This window comes from Manacus candei, unplaced genomic scaffold (assembly GCF_025592945.1).
Source record: "Manacus candei isolate 608988 ecotype Guabito, Panama unplaced genomic scaffold, ASM2559294v1 h1tg000011l, whole genome shotgun sequence".
NCBI classification, from domain to species: Eukaryota; Metazoa; Chordata; class Aves; order Passeriformes; family Pipridae; genus Manacus; species Manacus candei.
This window is the reverse complement of record NW_026138059.1, coordinates 27,555,853-27,574,170: the sequence shown is the minus strand read 5'-3', so window position 1 is coordinate 27,574,170 and position 18,318 is coordinate 27,555,853. Positions and strand designations below refer to the sequence as shown.

The window sequence follows — 18,318 nt, the reverse complement described above, 5'->3', positions numbered from 1 at the left end:
TAGTTGTAGAATAGAGATGGTGCGGCTAACGTACACATTCATCCCTTTATTGCTATGTGTTTACATCAATTGCTTAATCACCTCGCGCTCCACAGCCACCCTCCCACACACAAGACTTCCCCTTGGAAAGCGCCGCTGAAGAGCACATGCCGCCCAGGGCTGCGCTGGTCCCAAGGCTCGCGTGCCCCACAGGATATCTCTTCCCTTGGAGAAATATGTGTATGTGTACATGTATATGTGTGTGTGTGTGTCTCTGTGTGTGTAGGGAAAAGGTATATATATAGGGAAAAGTGTGTGTATATATAGGGAAAAGGTGTATATATAGGGAAACGGTGTATATATAGAGAAAAGGCGTGAGGCTCCGCACTCGCACAGCGGTAACCCCGCAGCCCGGGGAGCCCGGCCGGACTCTGCCCCCCAGTGCCAGACGAAACCCGCCGCCCAGCCGGCCACGTCCGGGCTGCCTCGGGGACGGGCGGGCCGCCCGCCGCCCCGTCGCCGCGCCCCCGCCTCTCCGGCGGCTCCCGGCAGGCGGCAGGCAGAGGAAGCGGGCCCGGGCCGCGGCTGCTCCCCCTGGCGGCGGCGGGCGGCAGGGCGGGGGCGGGGGCGGTGCCGCCGCCAGGCCGTGGCCCCGCCGCGGCCGCCCGAGGAGCCGCCGGGGCTGGCGCTTCCCTGCCCGCCCCCACCCGGCGCTCCCTCCCTCCGTCCCACCCTCCCCGGCCGGGCAGCAGGAAGCGGCTCTGATGTCAGCGGCGGCCGCGGCGCTGCTCTGAGCGGCTCCCCTACCCCGCCGCGGCCCCCTCGCCCGCTGCCGCCGCTGGGGCTGGCGGAGGCGCCCGGCTGCGGCCCTGGGGGCGCCGCCTTCTCTCCGCCGGGGACGCGCGGCCGAGGCGGCTCCCGAGCAGAGGCCGTGGCCTAGGGCGGCCGGCGCGGCGCCCCGCGGGGGTGCGGGCAGGCGCGGGATGCGCAGCGGCGGCGCCGGGGCCTCTGCCTGCCGCCACTGAGCCCCGCGGCCAACGCGGATGCGGCCCCGGCGGCGCCTCGGCCAGGCCCGCCCCGACCTGCGCCCGGAGCCGCCGCCGCGCCCCGCGTAGCCCCGGCCCTCGGCTGCCCGGTGCCAGATCCTCGCGTAGGCCCGGCCCGGGCCTCTCCTCCCCGCGGTGAAAGAGGAGGCATGTCCGCTGCCGCCTCCGCTGAAATGATTGAAACCCCCCCGGTCCTCAACTTCGAAGAAATCGACTACAAAGAGATCGAGGTGGAAGAGGTGAGTGAGGGCCCCGCCGCCCCTCGCACACCCCTCGCTCTCCGGGCGCGGCCAGCCTGGCCCCTCCGAGCGCCCCCGGTGTTCCCCTGCTCGGCGCCGTCCCACAGCCGCGGGAGGGGTCGCGGGGGCTCCCCGGGTGCTTCCTGGGACCCCCCCGTGTACCTGGCCGGGGTTCTGTGCTCCCCTGGATGCTGCAGCGGCTGGCACCGGCGAACAAAGGCGGTCTGGCTGGGAGTGGACGTGCCAACTTACTTCTGCCAGCCCTGGGGTTTTACTGTGGGGTTTTATTTGAGCGAGATAGATTTATTCGGGACTTAAAACTTCGCCGCCCATTTTGCCACCCACTTTAGTATGGGTGGCAAACACTGTTGTCAAGCGCTGTCACAAGAGGGAACTGTTAATTCTGATGTTTCTTTCGGATCTCTTTTTCTGTATGCCCCTGCTTTTGCCTTCTGCCACCATTGCACATATAATCATCATACCACTGTTAATGGTTTCCTAAATTTACAGCTCTATAAGCTGCAAGGATGAACAGGTTTTTTTTTTCTTAACGCATGCTAATGATGTTGCACTCAGGAATATGTAACATTTCATTTCTGACCTGGGTATGTGACCCGGGAAGTGACATTCACTTAATGTATAATACAGTCGAAAGCAAGTTTTTCTTCTGTAGAAAGTTTCACAGTGAAATTGTTGCCTTAAATTCTTTGGGGCTTAAATAGAATGGATAAAGTACAGAATTTCAGATGTACCTGTCGTCTGTCTGGGTTTCCTGTGAAATTAGGATATGTGTGATTTGGAATAGTTTGCATGCTTTACTAAAGGGCTCAGTAGTATGTATGTATATTACAATGTTTGTTTAACGCTTAAAATCACACAAAAATATTGCTGCTATTGATTTTTTTTCTTCCTCCACTGCTAAGTTCTCTGTAAGAATGAAGTTGCCTCATGTAGACCCATAATGAGTTTGGTGAGGTCAGCTTGTAGAGTCTGGAAATAACAGGCATCCAAGACTGCCGAAACAGTCTCTGTGCTTTTATTTGTAGATTAACATCTTTCCCTTTCGGTAGTAATTGCCCTCATATTCTAAACAAGTTTATGTGGAAGTGAATTTAGTTTTGTGTAGTAGCTGTTAGAGGTATGACAACCTGTGTCTCACATTTTTAAAGTAGTTTGCTAGATCCTGGTTTGTTCATAATTATCATACTGGGCTTACATGGGCTGGGGAGAGTTCACAGAACATAAAATCTATAATGTTTCCATAGAACAGCAGGGCACTTTCAGCTGTATTAGTGTTTTATGGTAATTTTGGCTTTCACCATAGTAGGCACTGGAAGTTCTCAGAATACATTATCTTCCAAAATATTGCCTTTATCCCTTTCTATGAATATTGCAATCATAAAGACTTTTGTCTCTTTAAGTCTAATTGTTCCGCTTCCCTTTATGCATTTAACTGTTCTGTATTTTTGCCAACCTTTTTGCAACACTTACTGATAGACAGTGATCAAATCACATGTTTTGGGAGAAATGGCTTTTCTCACCCAAAGAAGAAAATTTCAGTGGGTAAGAATTTATCCATCATAAAACGGTGCCCAGGGATGGCTCACAGAGGTGAGCAGCACATCTGCTATCTTAGACATAGCACTTGGAATTAGTAAAGAACTACACAAATCGTTACTCCTCACAACACCCTTGGGAAGGTTGTTAACAAGGATTATACTGCTGTTTTACATATAGAAAGTGTGGACTTGCACAGTGTGTGGCTCGATTTTATCATTCTAAGGTTTGGCATTGGGAGCTTGTCTGCATCCTACACACATGCCTAGCACCTGCAGAGACAGGACTATGCACAAAAATGTATGTACAGATGATGCCTAAGTAAGAATTTCTTTAATGTGATTGTTGCATTATTCTCAAAGTAGTATCTCTGTTCGAGATGACAAAACTCATGTGGCATAAGCAGGAGAACTCTGATAATGTGTTGTCTCCGTGAAAAATCTGACGACAGCTGGCATAGCATTTTGAGTTACATTCAGTGTACCTGTCCTACCAGAAGTTCTTACAGGCAATGGAGATTCCTTGTGCTGAACACAGTGTAAATGTCATGGCACAGAGGAAGAAATAAGACCTACTTTACTGTAAAACAGATGAATTGGAGACCATACTTAGACCTTGCTTTTCTGAGGTGTGGGTGTTCACCTCTTGCTCAAGATGCAGTTTCAGTGGAAGTAGTCAACTTTGCAGTCATAACAAAACACACATCCTTTCTGAGGATTTTCTGTGCTCTCACTTCAGGCTCAGAAGTTTTAAAGGATTTCTAAATGGCTGTGGTGACTCAAAATGGTCAGATTTATGCTTGGCAAACTTCAGGTGTTTCGAAATGGAGTGTCAAGAGATCTACACTGGAAACTCAAATGCTTTTATAATCATAGCTTTGCTGTTGTATTATCGAGTCTGTCTTGTCAGCAGATAGCAGTCCCACTCTGCCACTGGTTTATTAATAGATATTGAAGTTCTGGAATACTTGCAGGCCCTGAGTCCTTTCTAATAAATGTGAGATCTGTAAGTGCACTTTTATTTAGATTTGCCTGAACTCTACTGGATAATATAAAAAAAATACCATATTTTGCATTAGCTACCATGCTCATATAGTCTGTGTTACTTCCCCCCTGTTAAATGTGTCTCCAGCTTCAGGCTACCTTTTTGTTTTTTCAAGTTCTTAAAATGAAGTAAAATGTAGAGACAATTATGAATGAGTTGGAGTCAAATAAAAATTGATATGGCACAGTACGAGCATCTTCAAAACAAGAAGGGTAAAAACAGCATAAAAATTGTGTTCAGCCGAAACATTCCCTATTTTACCATGCAAGTTTTTGACTGTGGGAATGTCCTCGCAAGTTTTTAGGTATTAGATAGGCAAATCATTAGAAACGGAACAAATAAAACTTAATATAACTGAAATCAAGGTAACAATAACAAGCCTAATAGCCTTATTTTAAAATCTCATGTTTAAATCTAGCCTAAATACTCCTGTCTCTTCTTCCCAGAGGAGCTTCCACATCTAAGCAACAGACTTTGGTTTTGAATTGTTCTGGCAACCTGCTCCCTGCTAGTCTTTCCTGAGAATTCCACAGCCCTTCCTCCATTATGTCACTGGATAACAGTGCCATACATGACCAAAATGTCGACTTCATCACATGATGTTGTGTATGCCTTGGATCACACAGCCAAAGGTACATGTCTGGTCGTGTATGCTGTGGTTCTGCCCAGCCACTGGCTGATTTAGCCAGGTTGAAAACCATTGCTATATTTGTGCAGTTGCAAGTTACTTTTGAACAGCGTGGAAGTGTAAATTATTTGAAAACTGTCATTTGAATACTGCCGGTATATGGTAGTCTACACTGATATTTATTTTCAACAATATGCTAGGGCAACAGTAGTTGATTCTAAGGGAATTTACGGTAATGTTTTCTTAAAGATGGAAAGCTAAACTTGTAAGTATTTATTTTAGAAAACCTGCTTAAGGTCCCAGCAACTAAGGAGATGAAATTTATGGCACGTTCACACAGTTGAATAATTTCATTAACTGAGTAGTGTGCTGAGAACTGCATGTGTTCCTTACAATTATGGAGCAAAGCCATTCAGAGGCAAGAGAATGAGCAATACAGTGAGACAATTAGGTTTTGCTACCTTTTATAGCACTTAACTTTCAGAAGTTCATGAGGTGTGGTGACTGATTATGTCCATTACACTACAAGGAAAAGCTGATATGCATAAGCTGCTGCTGAACATGGAGTTATTTCTACCTCCGTTGTTTTTATGTCCTGGGAGATCACGTCCAGTTGTAGAATCATGATCATGGCTAGGCTTCACGAACGAAGATTTGGGAAGGGCTCTACCCACATTTGTTACAAGCACGCTGGTGGCTAAAAAGGCCAATGCGAGATAGACAGGTAGTTGTAGAATACTGATCTGCAAAATTGTAAGAAGTTGGGAAAAGAACTGCAGGTGCAACTTGAGATCTGAACAGTATTCTTGGGTATTTCATGAGTACAAGAGGATTGGTGCTCAAGAGCCAAGGGTGGTAGTTAAGAATTCATTTGAAGTCAATCATGTTTCAGTAAATAAGACTTCAAGGTGCTAAGCTGAGTATCCTAAAAGCAAAGGCAAAAAATTAGTACATGGTGAAAACATGCCAATATTTTCTCTGATTTTACTCTAAATAAATTCCTGATTTAATTCAAGTCAATATTTAAATTTAGTTTTGTTACACCAGTGGAAGATTCTCTTCATTCTGGGGTGTGAATTTATACCTGAAGTTATGCAACACCAATTCCATGTGAATGAAATTCAATGTGCAGTGAGTTAGAGGATGACTGAAAAGCTAGCGAGACTGTTAATGTGAGACTTTACATTTATTTCTACACATGCAGATATATAGCAGATATATTCAATGAATCAGTTTGTGTCCTGTAAAATAAACTTATATATTTTACCCTCCGAAAGAGCACATGGGAAAGAAACTTCACAGGCTTTTCTATTTCAGTGATGAACGTGAGATGCGTATTTATGAGATAATAATGAAGTTCCCTGTCCAATGCCTTTCCCCAAGGAAAAAACTAAAACAGAACAAGTTTCACATGTCCCTTGTTTATCGCACCCAGTGGATTCTAGCAGTATTTGACTGACTGTAGAATGATTATTTGTTTTTCAAAGACCAGTAATTTTAGACGGCGCCAGCTCAGCAAGCCCAACTCCTGTTGGAGTCCTTCACCCTGAGTACTCAACATTTTATGTCTAAAACTAGAATCTGCTGTCTGGGCTGCTGCAACAGAACAAATTGATTCATGCTAAAACATCATTAAGGGATATATTTTTCCTGTAGTGTTTTGCATAACTTAAAAGTTGAAACTTGGAAACTAAATCTAAACTAAATGTCTTAGTTTACTTAAAATTGGTACGATTGCTTACAGGGGTTTTGGGGGTGGGGAAGTGGAGGGAATCTGGGGTTTTTTTCATTGCTGTGTGAATCCAAGAAAGGGAAGGCAACATTTAGAATTGGGTCAACATTAGTCCAAATAAACTTAATAAGTCAAAGAACATAGTTGTAAGAATTGGCTGATGTGAACTCCTTCCTAAAAGTGCTGCCAGTCACTTGGTATTGGCCACAGTCATTTGTGGCACAGGGCCAATTTGCTTCAACCTACTTAATAAAGCATAGCACAGTCAGAGGAACAAAAGTTGGAATTTGAGGCTGGTTGAATGAATGATAGAAAGGGTAGGCATATATTTTTAGGAGCTGTAAACTGTTGTTCATGGCTTCTTTTGGTATTTTTTTTTTTTATTCTATGTTCCCTATATCATATGGGCAGATGTGTGAAAAACTGAAAATATTAGTATGCTGTATTGGTACTGCTGGAGCTCTCTTAGAAAGAATAGAAGCAACTGAATTTAAAAATGTGATTCTGTTTTTACAACGCATTGTAGAACATTTCTTTTTTTTCCACTCTGTCTTGCGTAGTGTCTGAAGCTTTAGGGATCCAAAAGTTCAGTTTGCATAAGCCTTTCATTTGCAAATATACCAGTAAGGAAAGCAACATAGATATTAAAGATAATTTAGAACCTGCTGTCTATTTGGAAGCAGGTTGACTTTCTGTTGTTGGGTTTTTTTAACTGCTTGTCTTGCCTCCCAAAATCATAAACAAATATGTCACACCATAGATACCGCAAATTATGAAGTCAGTTCTCCAAAGAATACTACATCTGCTAACCAGGGAGCTATTATATTTTATTGCAGTGTTATATATCCCACAAGTTTTTTTTAGAAAGAAAAGCACTAGGTATCCAGCATGCAAAGCTACCTTACATGGAAACTTCGTGGACAGAGACAAAAACTTTGCATCTTTATGTTTTTCAGAAACCTCTGAAGTTAATGCAAAGTTGAAATTAATTTTTCCAAGGTTTTGGCATTTGATAGGAGATTATGGTGCATCTGAGTAAAGAGAGATGCATTTTTCTTGCTTTACTGGGGGAGGGGAAATTATTGGTCACATCCCTGAGGACAAAATACATCCTTAAGGTCTTAACATATTTTCAGTCTCTATTTCCTGCATGATTTCTAGTCTACATAACTTAGCAATCAGTATAGTCTACATACTTCGAAGTCAGTATCATGTATCTTTGTTTATGTACAGCATTTGATACTATTTGTACACAGAGACAGAGGTAATGCTTATTCCAGGGCTCTTGTATGGTTCATATTCTTTAAATAAGACTCTAAATACATTATCTGGAAAACATGCAAGTGGCAGTGTACTTCGCCATGTCACTTTGCCGTACAGGAAAACGTAGCTTTCCACTGGTATAAATTTTATAGGGAGAAGAATAGATATACTTTTCAATCTTTAAAGCTCTTCAAGCATTTCTTCCGGTTTAAAATGTGTTTGTGTCATGTACTCAGCGGTTCTCAACAAACTTGGTTCTCTTCTGTGGGAAAAGTAGAAGCACTCTTGTTCTATTTCTAAACAAGTCATCTGCCCTATATTTTCCTTTTTTCTCCCAGAAGATATTTAGAGGGACAAAACCTTTTACCAAAAGAATGTGTTTATTTTTAGATCATTTTCCAAACATACGCGGTGCTACAGATCAACTGCTGTTTATTGATTTGTTGTGTCAATAATTCCATTAACTGTGCTTCATATAATTCCGAATATGCACTAGTGCCCAAACATATGGTGTGGCACCAACAGCAGGGGACAAGAAGGAATGAGCATGAAGAAACTGAAGTTCAGGCAGCGCCTCCCTCCTGTGCTATTAAGTTACTTAGTTCCAGCACAGGGTGTTGAAGGAAACTAGGTGGTGTTTAAACAGTTCTGACAAAATCTAAGACTCACTCCTTTAAAGAATAAGTTCAGCGTAAACTTAAGGGAAGAAAATGATAAGTAAATGGAATCCACCACAAGCTGCATTCTGTTGATTATAAAGGGGTTTTTTACTATGAGTAAGGTACTTTTTCCAGATTAATTAGGAAAAATATACTGGGCTTTCACATATGGCAAGCTTCAATTTGTATCAGATCTGTCATTGCTTCTGACAGTTACTCCTTTCATCTGCTGTCCAAGAGGCTGAGCTGTTTTAATGGAGGATTGGCTCTTCTGTTTTCCCTGTATCCTAGGTAAATACTCGCTGCATTCGTGTCCTCTTCTCAAGTTCAACCCTCTGCCTAAGCAGGCACCAAGTCACTGATAAATTGTTATGAAACCTTGACTGCACAGTCATTTATCAACCTGTTTTCACCAACCATAAAATTTACATACCTGATGGTCTCTCGCAGCTTTCTGTTATGTAATTAAGATTTAGATTGCCTGGTAAACTCTTCCTCTTGGTGCTAGACACTGATTTTTTTTTAATTATTTTTTTCCAGTTATCAGTGGGACTTCTTAAAATGCATCTGATTCTTGGAATTTATTCCACTTTTCAACTAAAGCCCAAGTATTGTGACATTAATGGCACAGTGTAAAACATGACATTGGGCAATGTACTTGATGCTGTTAGTTTCTTCTTTTAGTAGAAATGTTATTAAAAAATACATCAACATTGAAAAGTAATGATTTCTTTAGTATATTAACTGGAAATACTTATAACAATTCTCAGGATTAAACTGGCAATCATGGATTTATATTGACTTATGAACTGAATTTAACCACATGGAATCAAATGCAAGCTTTTGATTTTTGATGGGCTTTTTTTTTTGTTATTCATGTGAAAAATAAATATATTTAGTTTATAAAAATATGTGTAGTATATAATAAGCCTGATAAATCACAAACTATTGTAAATGATTCAGGCTAAGTAAAAAAAAGTTAAATTGCTTCATTAAATTATATCATATGTATCCAAGACCAGTCTTTTAACTGACCTATATGTACTGTTTTCAAATAGCAATTTTTTGTCTCTGTCACTGGGTTAAATGTTACAGAGTCATAGTCGAAAACTGAGAGTATGGGAAAAGGTACGTTAAGAAAAGGAACCTTCTGAAAGAAGTCTCACAGGCCAATTGTGCCCACTTAGGAGAATTCCTTATATGTGTTATATGGAGGGGAGAGTTCTTTCCCATTACTTGGGTAACCTAGTTTGGATTCATTCATAATGTACTGTGTTGCTGCTGCCAGTATGCTTCATCCTGCCCAAGCTGCTCTGTGGCATCTTTCTCTCCTTAACTGTCCTTAGTACTTCCCAAGTGTGAGCAGGCTGCTGAGTTACGTGTGCTTGCACGATGGACTTTTATGTGCTCACTAAATCAGCACTTCTGTGAAGTGTAGACTTATGGCACACACACCACCTGATTTTATTTCTACCACAGATCTGGTCACACACTGCGTGAGGTGGGTAAAGAGATTGTAATGCACAACTCTCTTGTGCCAGTAGAAGGTGGGGGGCCTGCCATTGCCAAGAAATTCTATTCAAATTTTATTTTATTTAGGCAGTTTTATTCAAAAAGTGGTCTGAGAGGGAAAAGGAAATACCAAGGGAGACTATTTGGGACTTGTGTGTCTTCCAGTGACTCATTATTTCCAATTTGTTTATATGTACTATTTTCGTAGGCTGCTCAACTATCATTCGCATGGCCTGGTGTTTCAGACCTCAGTTGTGGACTGTAAGAAAATAGTTGGTGTGTGTTACATCAGGAGAAGAGTCAAGGCTCTGTAGCTAGGGGAGGAGGTTACAATCAACAGGTCCCTTTTTCACATGGGACAGAATGGGGCATGTTCTGTCTATCTCCTGCGAATATCTTGTGGCAGACTCAGTCTATGAGCCACTGTTGTGGAGGGTAAAGGTGAGAAGGCAGGAACTCCTTGAAGGCTAAGTAAGTACTGCAATGTATAATAGAAGAATAGTATTTCGTGTAATAAGGAAACTAGAAGAAGAAAATGCCATTGATCACCATTTCTGGGCAACCATCTCTCATATCCATGTGTAATTAACCTTTCAAAAAGATTGAGCATAATTTCCCTTTTCTCGTCTTTCTTAATGCAAGATCTTAATTTTTTTTTTTTTATTATTTATATTTTTGCTCTCTTCAAATTGGGACCTTGATTGCAGACTTCCTTGTATTCATCATGATAGTTTATCAGGTCTTGAGTTATGCACCTGCAGCCTTTTCCACCCCATTCCCAAGGGAAATCAGTTTCACTATTTATTTATCTATTTATTTATTTATTAGGAAAGCATTTAGTAAGAACCTAGCCCAAGCACGGTTTATGTAAGCGGTAGTTAGTTTGCTCTCATATGAAGCCTTGACAAGTAGTCTGGTGCTTGTACATTCCTGGCTACTGAGTTACCTTCTCTCTATCAGCACTCTTAATTTATGATCTGAATTGCTGCTGTATTGAAGGGCATCTCAAAAAAAAGAAGGGTTGAATGTAATTTCCTCAAAGGATAAGTATATGGGCAGCAGGCAGTTTGCATTGTTTCAGCATTGGGAATATATGGTTATTCACTAATCTCCTACAAATCACGCTTTTCTTTAAAGAAACTATCCTGTTAAGAAAAAGTGAATTTACCAGTGAACCCATAAGAATCGGTGTAGTGTTTATAATGTGGATGCAATATTATGTTTGAACATTTTGTAGATCCTCTAATTATGTTGCATCTCTATTGTAAACATTTTTAATACCCCCCCATCAAGAATATTTCACATTTTTTATTGGGCAAAATTATAAATAACTATGACTTTCTAGTGAAGAGCTTTGTAATTTTAGGCAGTGTGTTTTTCCATTGAAAATAATATTCTTGTTTGTGCTTTGCCCATTTAAGGAAGACAGTAAAGTTAAATTCTGCCATAATAAACTTCTATGATAATCATATTTGTCAATGCCTGCACTTCACCTTCTCCCTCTTTCCCTTCCTTTCCCATCCCTTCCCATTCACCTCTCAGAAACATGTTTGTTTCATTAAAAGCATCTGCTTTGTTCCTTAGGATACATATGATATTACTTGCAATCAAGGACTAGGAACACAAGCACAGAGTGCTGTTAAAACCAGCAGTGAAGAAAGGTTGTGAGGGCCAAATAGGAATCCAAGACCAGCTGACTTAGCCCCTTGTCTCTTCTCCTCTCCCCGCCTTCTCATGTGCCCTGCCTTGAATTTTTTAGATTTGGAGGAGCTTCTTTTCCTTAGCTGCTTCTGTGCCTTTGTGTGCCTTACATTTTCTCCTTCTCACCACCTTTCTTTTGTAACAACTTGCTTGTCTGTGCTTTCCCTTAGCGGTTAGAGTCAATGATGCTCTCATTTCAACTTTATATCTCATGTGCATGTTTTTTTTTTCTGTGTTGCCATTTTTCCCCTGAAGAACACGATTAAAGGAAGTAAAAGTTAAGTTTACCGTCGTTTGTAACTCAGCAGTTACTAGAAGTGACATCATAGAAAAAAGGACACTTCTCTCTGTCTTGCTCTCGTTTCTATGCTTGGTTTCAAAGAGCTGCTCTAAACAATGGTGGCGTTGGAGCTCCTTCACAGCAAAGGTTGAAGGTTTCTTGAATAACATGGTATGCAGAAGCTGCTACTACTGCTTCTGTGAAGTTACAATGAAGAGTTATGACTCTTGTCTGGTTTTTTTATATTTTTGGGCAAATGCAGCAGAAATAGAGAAAGCTTAGTTTATACAGACACTGTGCTTCTTTGGAGGACTTGCAGGAGAATTTACTGCTCTCACACTATTGAGTCATCTCTGGGGAAAATGAAAGCATAACTTTGAGCACACTGAACACCTCATCCCGACTTCATCATAGCCCTGTGTATGTATGTGTTGTTTATGTATGCATTTGAAATTCAGAACTTTACATTCCTGTTCCTAACAAGAATAAAGGAATGCAGCAAATAGATATAACTTCACCGGTCAAATCTAAATAAATAAGTTTTCTGTCGTTCCTCTAATTTTCTTCTGAGCAAATCTTGTTTGAAATAATGGAGATCATATTTTTCTGAAATACTGGTACTGAATGTTAATAATAAATTGTTTTGTTTGCAATTTTTTGTAAATTGTGTGTTTTCCAATTCTTCTATAAATGATCTTTGGAGGAAGCTTAGCTAAGCACCAGTTATGCTTTGATGCCATAGTATTCAATCACTGGCACAACTTGAGCCTGTGTGTCTTCAGTTTTCAAAGTTAAATTTCTTTTCTATTTGCGAAGTCCTGCGCAGCAAACCATTTCAAGTTTTAACTCGTGTTTCATATTTTGTTCTAGGTTGTTGGAAGAGGAGCCTTTGGTGTGGTCTGCAAGGCAAAATGGCGAGCTAAAGATGTAGCCATTAAACAAATAGAAAGTGAATCTGAAAGAAAAGCCTTCATTGTAGAGGTACAGTAAGTTTGATGGAAATACTGGGTTTGGTAGAGCTTTATTTCTTAAATTCATGGGTGCATTTAGTGTACTAAAAGCTATTTAAAGTACTAAAGTCTATTAAAAGATAAATGCAGCCTGTGGTACGCAGTTCAGGCCTGGACCCCTTGTCTTGCAGAACAGGAGACCTGTGAGAGAACATTGCAGCTTCTTTACTTTGCTTCCCATAAAAAGCTGGAAGGCAAGGAGGAGAGAGAGAAGGGCACACAATTGGGGAAATGCCAGTTCCTAGATTCTGTCCCAGTCTGGAATCAGGGTGCAGCTGAAATACCCACCAAAGTCTTGAAGCTGATTAACACTTCAAGGGCTACAGCATAAGTTCTTCAATACAATCAGGTCCATACTTGAAACTGTTTCTGAGTTTTATCAGCAGTTCTAATAATTTCCTTATTTTTTCTTACATATATTGCTACCTGTAACTCATTTAAAGGCAGTCACTGTTTTCATTCATGTCTACTTCTTCAGAAATACCTTGAGTAGTTCAGATATAATGATAAACTTCCCAAGATACATAATATTTATTAGAATCAAAAGTTTGCCGTGTAATTTAAATGGCATATATTGTGACATGTTGCTTAATATTTATTCAGTTATCGTTTAGTATATTCAAGATATGCAAAATACTTTAAAAATAAATCTCTTAAATTTGGAACTAGATGTACTAAAATGTAACACACTGAAGGGTTGAAAGAAGCATGTTTGTTATAGGCCTCTGTGTAAATATTTATATTTTGTTCGTTACCATGGTAAATTTTTAAGGTTATTAATCTGAGTCTGATTTAATACTCAGTAAACCTGATTGGTCTCTTAGCATTTTTTGTGTTCTAAAGAGATCTGAATAGATAATCCTAAAAATGCTTAAATAATTATTGGTATTCTGGAAACCCTACATAGTGCAAGCATCAGTTGTAATATTCTGTTCTGATTTTTTAGGTCTTCTAAAGTGTACAGAAAAAGTAGCATTTGTTCCATAGGCAATGAACAGCATAAACTACTTCAGAAGTCTGTGTAAATGGAAAAAAATTTCTTGTTTCCTTCTCTTCTGTTACATACTGGGAAAAAAAATACTTAGTGCAAAATAGTGTAATTGCCAGTACAAGCAGGACTAGGTTCTTGGAACTGTGTCACTTTAATATTAAACTGTTTGGCTTAATTTCTAGGGTTGTGGGCTTGGGGTTTTTTTGAACAGTAATATTCTATATTGTGAATAAAACCAAAATGATTCTGATTTTTTTATGTAGTCAGTCAACTGGGATTCCAAATTTGCAGGCTCCAGGAAGAGCATCGAACCTACAGAGGTCTTAGTTGCAGAATGCTTGTGGCTTGAGTGATTTTACTACAACCTATCAAAATATTTTCTTTAAATTTAACTTCTTAAAAATTTCTTTTAAAATACAGTTCAGTTAGACTCAAACTTAATTACATAAATTAAAATGCAAAGAGGGACATCAGTCTTGTAATTTCTAAAATGGCTATCTAGAGTTATGCAGACATATAAAACTGTACTTGCTGTTGTGGTGTATTAATTGTAGCTGTGAAAATAAAGCGTTAGCCTTTTTTCCCCATGGTTTGAAATTGTGTGATTTGTATTGCAGCTTCGACAGCTGTCACGAGTGAACCATCCCAACATTGTCAAGTTATATGGAGCCTGTCTAAACCCAGTAAGTTATAGCTTTGTCAGTATAACAGCAAGTGACTAGCTTAGCATATGCAAGCATCAATGCACAAAACATGTATTTTATACTACAAATGTATATTTTATATATATTTTTTATGTTTTGGTCATAATAAGGAAATGTACAGATATGTAGGTTGCTTGATGTTTTCAGGTTTTAGGTTTTTTTCTTTCCACTGCTATGAAAAATAAGTTCTTTCAAGGAAACCCCAAAGCCATTTCTAAGCACAGATTATACTTCAGTTTGTCAGAATGGCATCTGGTGTATTACATATGTAGTTACATTCATATTTACAGTCTTACTAATTGCAAATTAGCAATACAAAAAGCAAATACATTAGCAACACGCAATTGTACCTTGTAAATCAGTTCCTATTCTCATATATGCAATTTTCAGGATTTGCCACAGCTGCAAACAGTCCCACAAATTCTCAAAGCAGGAAAGCAAGTACAATGACTGGACTGATATATCCTTAGCTAATTCTTTCATGGGCTATCTAATTGTTTAAAATAATGCTGCATCCCTTTTTTTTTTAAGTACTAGTAAAATTATTTTGATGTGGTATTTGATTTTTTTTTTTGTAAATTGCTTAAGGAAAAAAGTAAGAACAAGTGAATTGCAGTTTGGAGACAGGATTTGCTTTTTAAGACTGAGGCAGGGGGAGGTCATTCTCTTCTTTTGTAACTTACAGTGGGAACTAAGTATAAAACTCCTTTCTGTTTCTTACACGTAAACATGTACACTTCAAACTGACCTTTTACTTCATAGATATATTTTCCATTAGTTTAGGCACAGAGGCTTTGCAGTTGCTCTCAAAGACCGTTCCTTTCAGTTTACAGAAGCTGTTTTCTGCCCCTACATTTAACACATCCCTGTTTTTTGTTCCCTCCCCTGCAAAGGTGTGTCTTGTTATGGAGTATGCTGAAGGAGGTTCTCTATACAATGGTGAGTATCACTTCAACATAGTGTCTTGCTGGACCTAAAGCACTAGTATTAGGGCAAACGTGATCTAAACTATAAAGCTGTTTCATATGTATGTCTCCATCCTTGGAGATACTCAGAAGCCACCTCACCAAAGTCCTGGGCAACCAGCTGGAGGTGACCTGCTTGACCTTGCTTGATAGACCTCTGGAGGTCCCTTCCAACCATTCTCTGGTTCTTTGAAATTTTTCAAATAATTTTAAGGAGAAAGGAGTGTGCTTTTTAAAACCACTTTTCAGTCCACTGGTTTGTTCTTGGTATCAGTTTCTTATATTTTATACAAGCAATTTAAGGTTTTCCAGTGGAACATCTGAAAAGATTTGTAAATTCCCTGACCATTTATTTAACACAGACTTTACCAAGGATAGCTGAGAACAAGCAACACCTTTCATATTGAATTTTGACATTAAAAATTATGGAAAGCATACTAAAAAGCAGAAAATATTTTGTCATTTATTTTAAAAAAGTCTCCAGAAGGATATTTTCAGTTGCAGTCATGAGGTGTTGATAATTACTTAGATTCCATAGAGCTTTCTAACTGGTATTTTGTTAACTCCGTCGTATGTGTTGTAATATGCAATAAAGTTCTTTTTAGTTTGTGCCTTTGTTTTGCAGTGCTACATGGTGCTGAACCTCTGCCTCATTATACTGCTGCACATGCCATGAGTTGGTGTTTACAGTGTTCCCAAGGAGTGGCATATCTCCACAGCATGAAACCAAAGGCTCTAATTCACAGAGACCTGAAACCACCAAAGTAGGTTCATATTTTATATTTTCTTACAATTGGAATTTAAAATAATTTTTAAATATTTATTGCATTTGAAAAGAACCTTTAATTGATACTTTTGGGTGTACCGTATTCCAAATGAAAGCTGTGCATTTGAAACTTCAGTTACAGAATGACGGTGTATGATACAGAAAATGAACTGTATTCAGTTACATTCTGTCACACTGGAAAAATGTCCTGCTCCTGCCCTGCATCATGGAAGAGGATTTTGTTAGAAATAAGGCTTCTAATCAGGGGAATTTAAAATCCTCCAGTTTTGAAATGGTTTTGTTGTTCAATAAGAGAACATTGTGGTGGGGTTGTTTGGTTGATTGGTTCTGTCATATTTATTATATTAGAGCTCTTTCGCCACATGGCCATCCTTTTTTATCCCCTCCTTCTGCCAGTTCTACTACCCCTGCCAGAAGCTCCCATCACTTTCCACTGAAACAAAATTTAGTAGTTTCCTATCCACTGCTTGTTATCTGACTCACTTTACAGCTTCAGATCTGGCTGTACAGATTAAGTAGAAACAGATATTTGAGTATGAGCAGAATCATCCCTTTTTTATAGTAGCCTGCAGTTATTACCAGCTAAAATCCTAATATGAAGCCACACTTTAAATCTTTAGTTCTTTCTTGTATCCCCAGTTTTGATCTAGAGAGCTGCTAACATGTAACTTCAGTGCTTTCGTTTAAATAAATATCTACGTGGACAGATATTAGCGGGCGTCTTGACCATTCTTCTTTTGCTGAAATTGTTACAGCACTAGTTTTTCAGCCTCTGGAATCTGAAGGACTAATTTTGTCAATATATGCTTAGTGATTTACTATGGCTAAAGATACTTAATTAAAATCTAGCGTATAGGAATAAATTACAATATATATTGGAGTATTTTAAAATATTTAATATGTTCGCATTAGAAACAAGTGACCTTACTGATTTCCCAGATTATAAAACTAAAGCACTGAGAATCAAAGCCTAAGACATTCAACTATATTACAACGATAGTTGTTGGGATAAAAAAAAAAAATCAGTGGTTTATTGCCAGACTATTTCATCACACAATTTTAATATCTTTTTTTTTTCTTTGACAGTTTGCTCCTGGTAGCTGGGGGGACAGTTCTAAAAATCTGTGACTTTGGTACAGCCTGTGATATTCAAACACACATGACCAACAATAAAGGAAGTGCTGCTTGGATGGCACCTGAAGTTTTTGAAGGTAATAAAAATTCACAGTGTCAGTATTTTGTGTTCTTTTTAGGGATACAACTGTGAATTAATGTGGTGTAGGAAATACAGGATCATATATTCTTTATTTCAATGTGTATAAAAGTTTGAGGTAACAACTGAAAGAGTCTTGGCAGAACTCTTAACATTTATTTAAAAATCTGTACAATTATATATTGTCAAATAATTATGCAGAGGTTTAAAGAACAGCACTGAACCGACTCTCTCACATTAGTATTAGATATTTATTTGTGTCATGGCTAAGATTTACGTAAGGAGTAACTCTAGACAGCTGCTGTTTCTTATTTTGTAAGTACATCAAATACAGCCAGAGGGCTCTTGCCCCACAATTTTAATGTTTCCAAGATTCTTAAATTATTTCAAACTTTTCTGACATTTAAATACACTGTCATTACTTTCATTCGCTATTCCGATCGGCTTTTAACTTTAGAGTTTCCCTGTTAGTGTCTCTAAATTAAACATAATTGCCTTCATTTTCAATCCCCCACTTTCTTGTAACTCCATCTTTGTCTGCTTTTTGTGTAATCTAGAGATTTGATGTACTTCCTCTTTCCTACGTACCGAGGAACTTGTTATTACCAGTTAATTTAGTTAAGTAGGAAAATTAGCTATTTCTTGGAGTGTAACTGGGAAAGACTGATGACACTTGATAATTAGATAGGTATAATTGCTGCATGATTATCACAGAAATAATCCAGTCTATATTAAATTGCAAATTAAACACCGTTTAGCCAGTCAGTACCTTAAATTATCAAAGTGATTTAGCAGTGGTCTGGAAAAAGTCATCTTCCTGCTTTAGGAAGTGCCTGTGTGGAACAGTGGTTTCCCCGATTCTGGATCCAAGTGACCTCTTTTTCTTTTAATGTCCTTATTCCAGAGACTGTTCCCATACAGTTTTAGGAGATGTTTCCTCACAAACATCACCTTTGGAGCTTTTGTTCTGAAGGTACCATTTTCTTCCACATATTGCTTAAAGTACCA

The 18,318-nt window shown here is 39.4% G+C and overlaps 1 protein-coding gene across 6 annotated transcripts in view; it reads left to right on the top strand.

The window, feature by feature from the left end:
* The first annotated feature begins 727 nt into the window (after positions 1 to 727).
* The window catches only part of MAP3K7 (mitogen-activated protein kinase kinase kinase 7), a 44,676-nt gene continuing 27,085 nt past the window's right edge, over positions 728 to 18,318 (top strand). For 3 of the 6 annotated variants that reach the window (XM_051777797.1, XM_051777796.1, XM_051777794.1), the window contains exons 1-6: positions 737 to 1,264; positions 12,511 to 12,621; positions 14,259 to 14,324; positions 15,239 to 15,284; positions 15,936 to 16,074; positions 17,184 to 17,308. In XM_051777797.1, coding sequence (XP_051633757.1) covers positions 1,175 to 1,264; positions 12,511 to 12,621; positions 14,259 to 14,324; positions 15,239 to 15,284; positions 15,936 to 16,074; positions 17,184 to 17,308 — 577 coding nt within the window. In that variant the 5' untranslated portion in view covers positions 737 to 1,174. Of the gene's footprint in view, positions 1,265 to 12,510; positions 12,622 to 14,258; positions 14,325 to 15,238; positions 15,285 to 15,915; positions 16,075 to 17,183; positions 17,309 to 18,318 lie in introns of those variants that run through there. The other 3 variants (XM_051777801.1, XM_051777798.1, XM_051777799.1) reach the window with 3 other exon arrangements.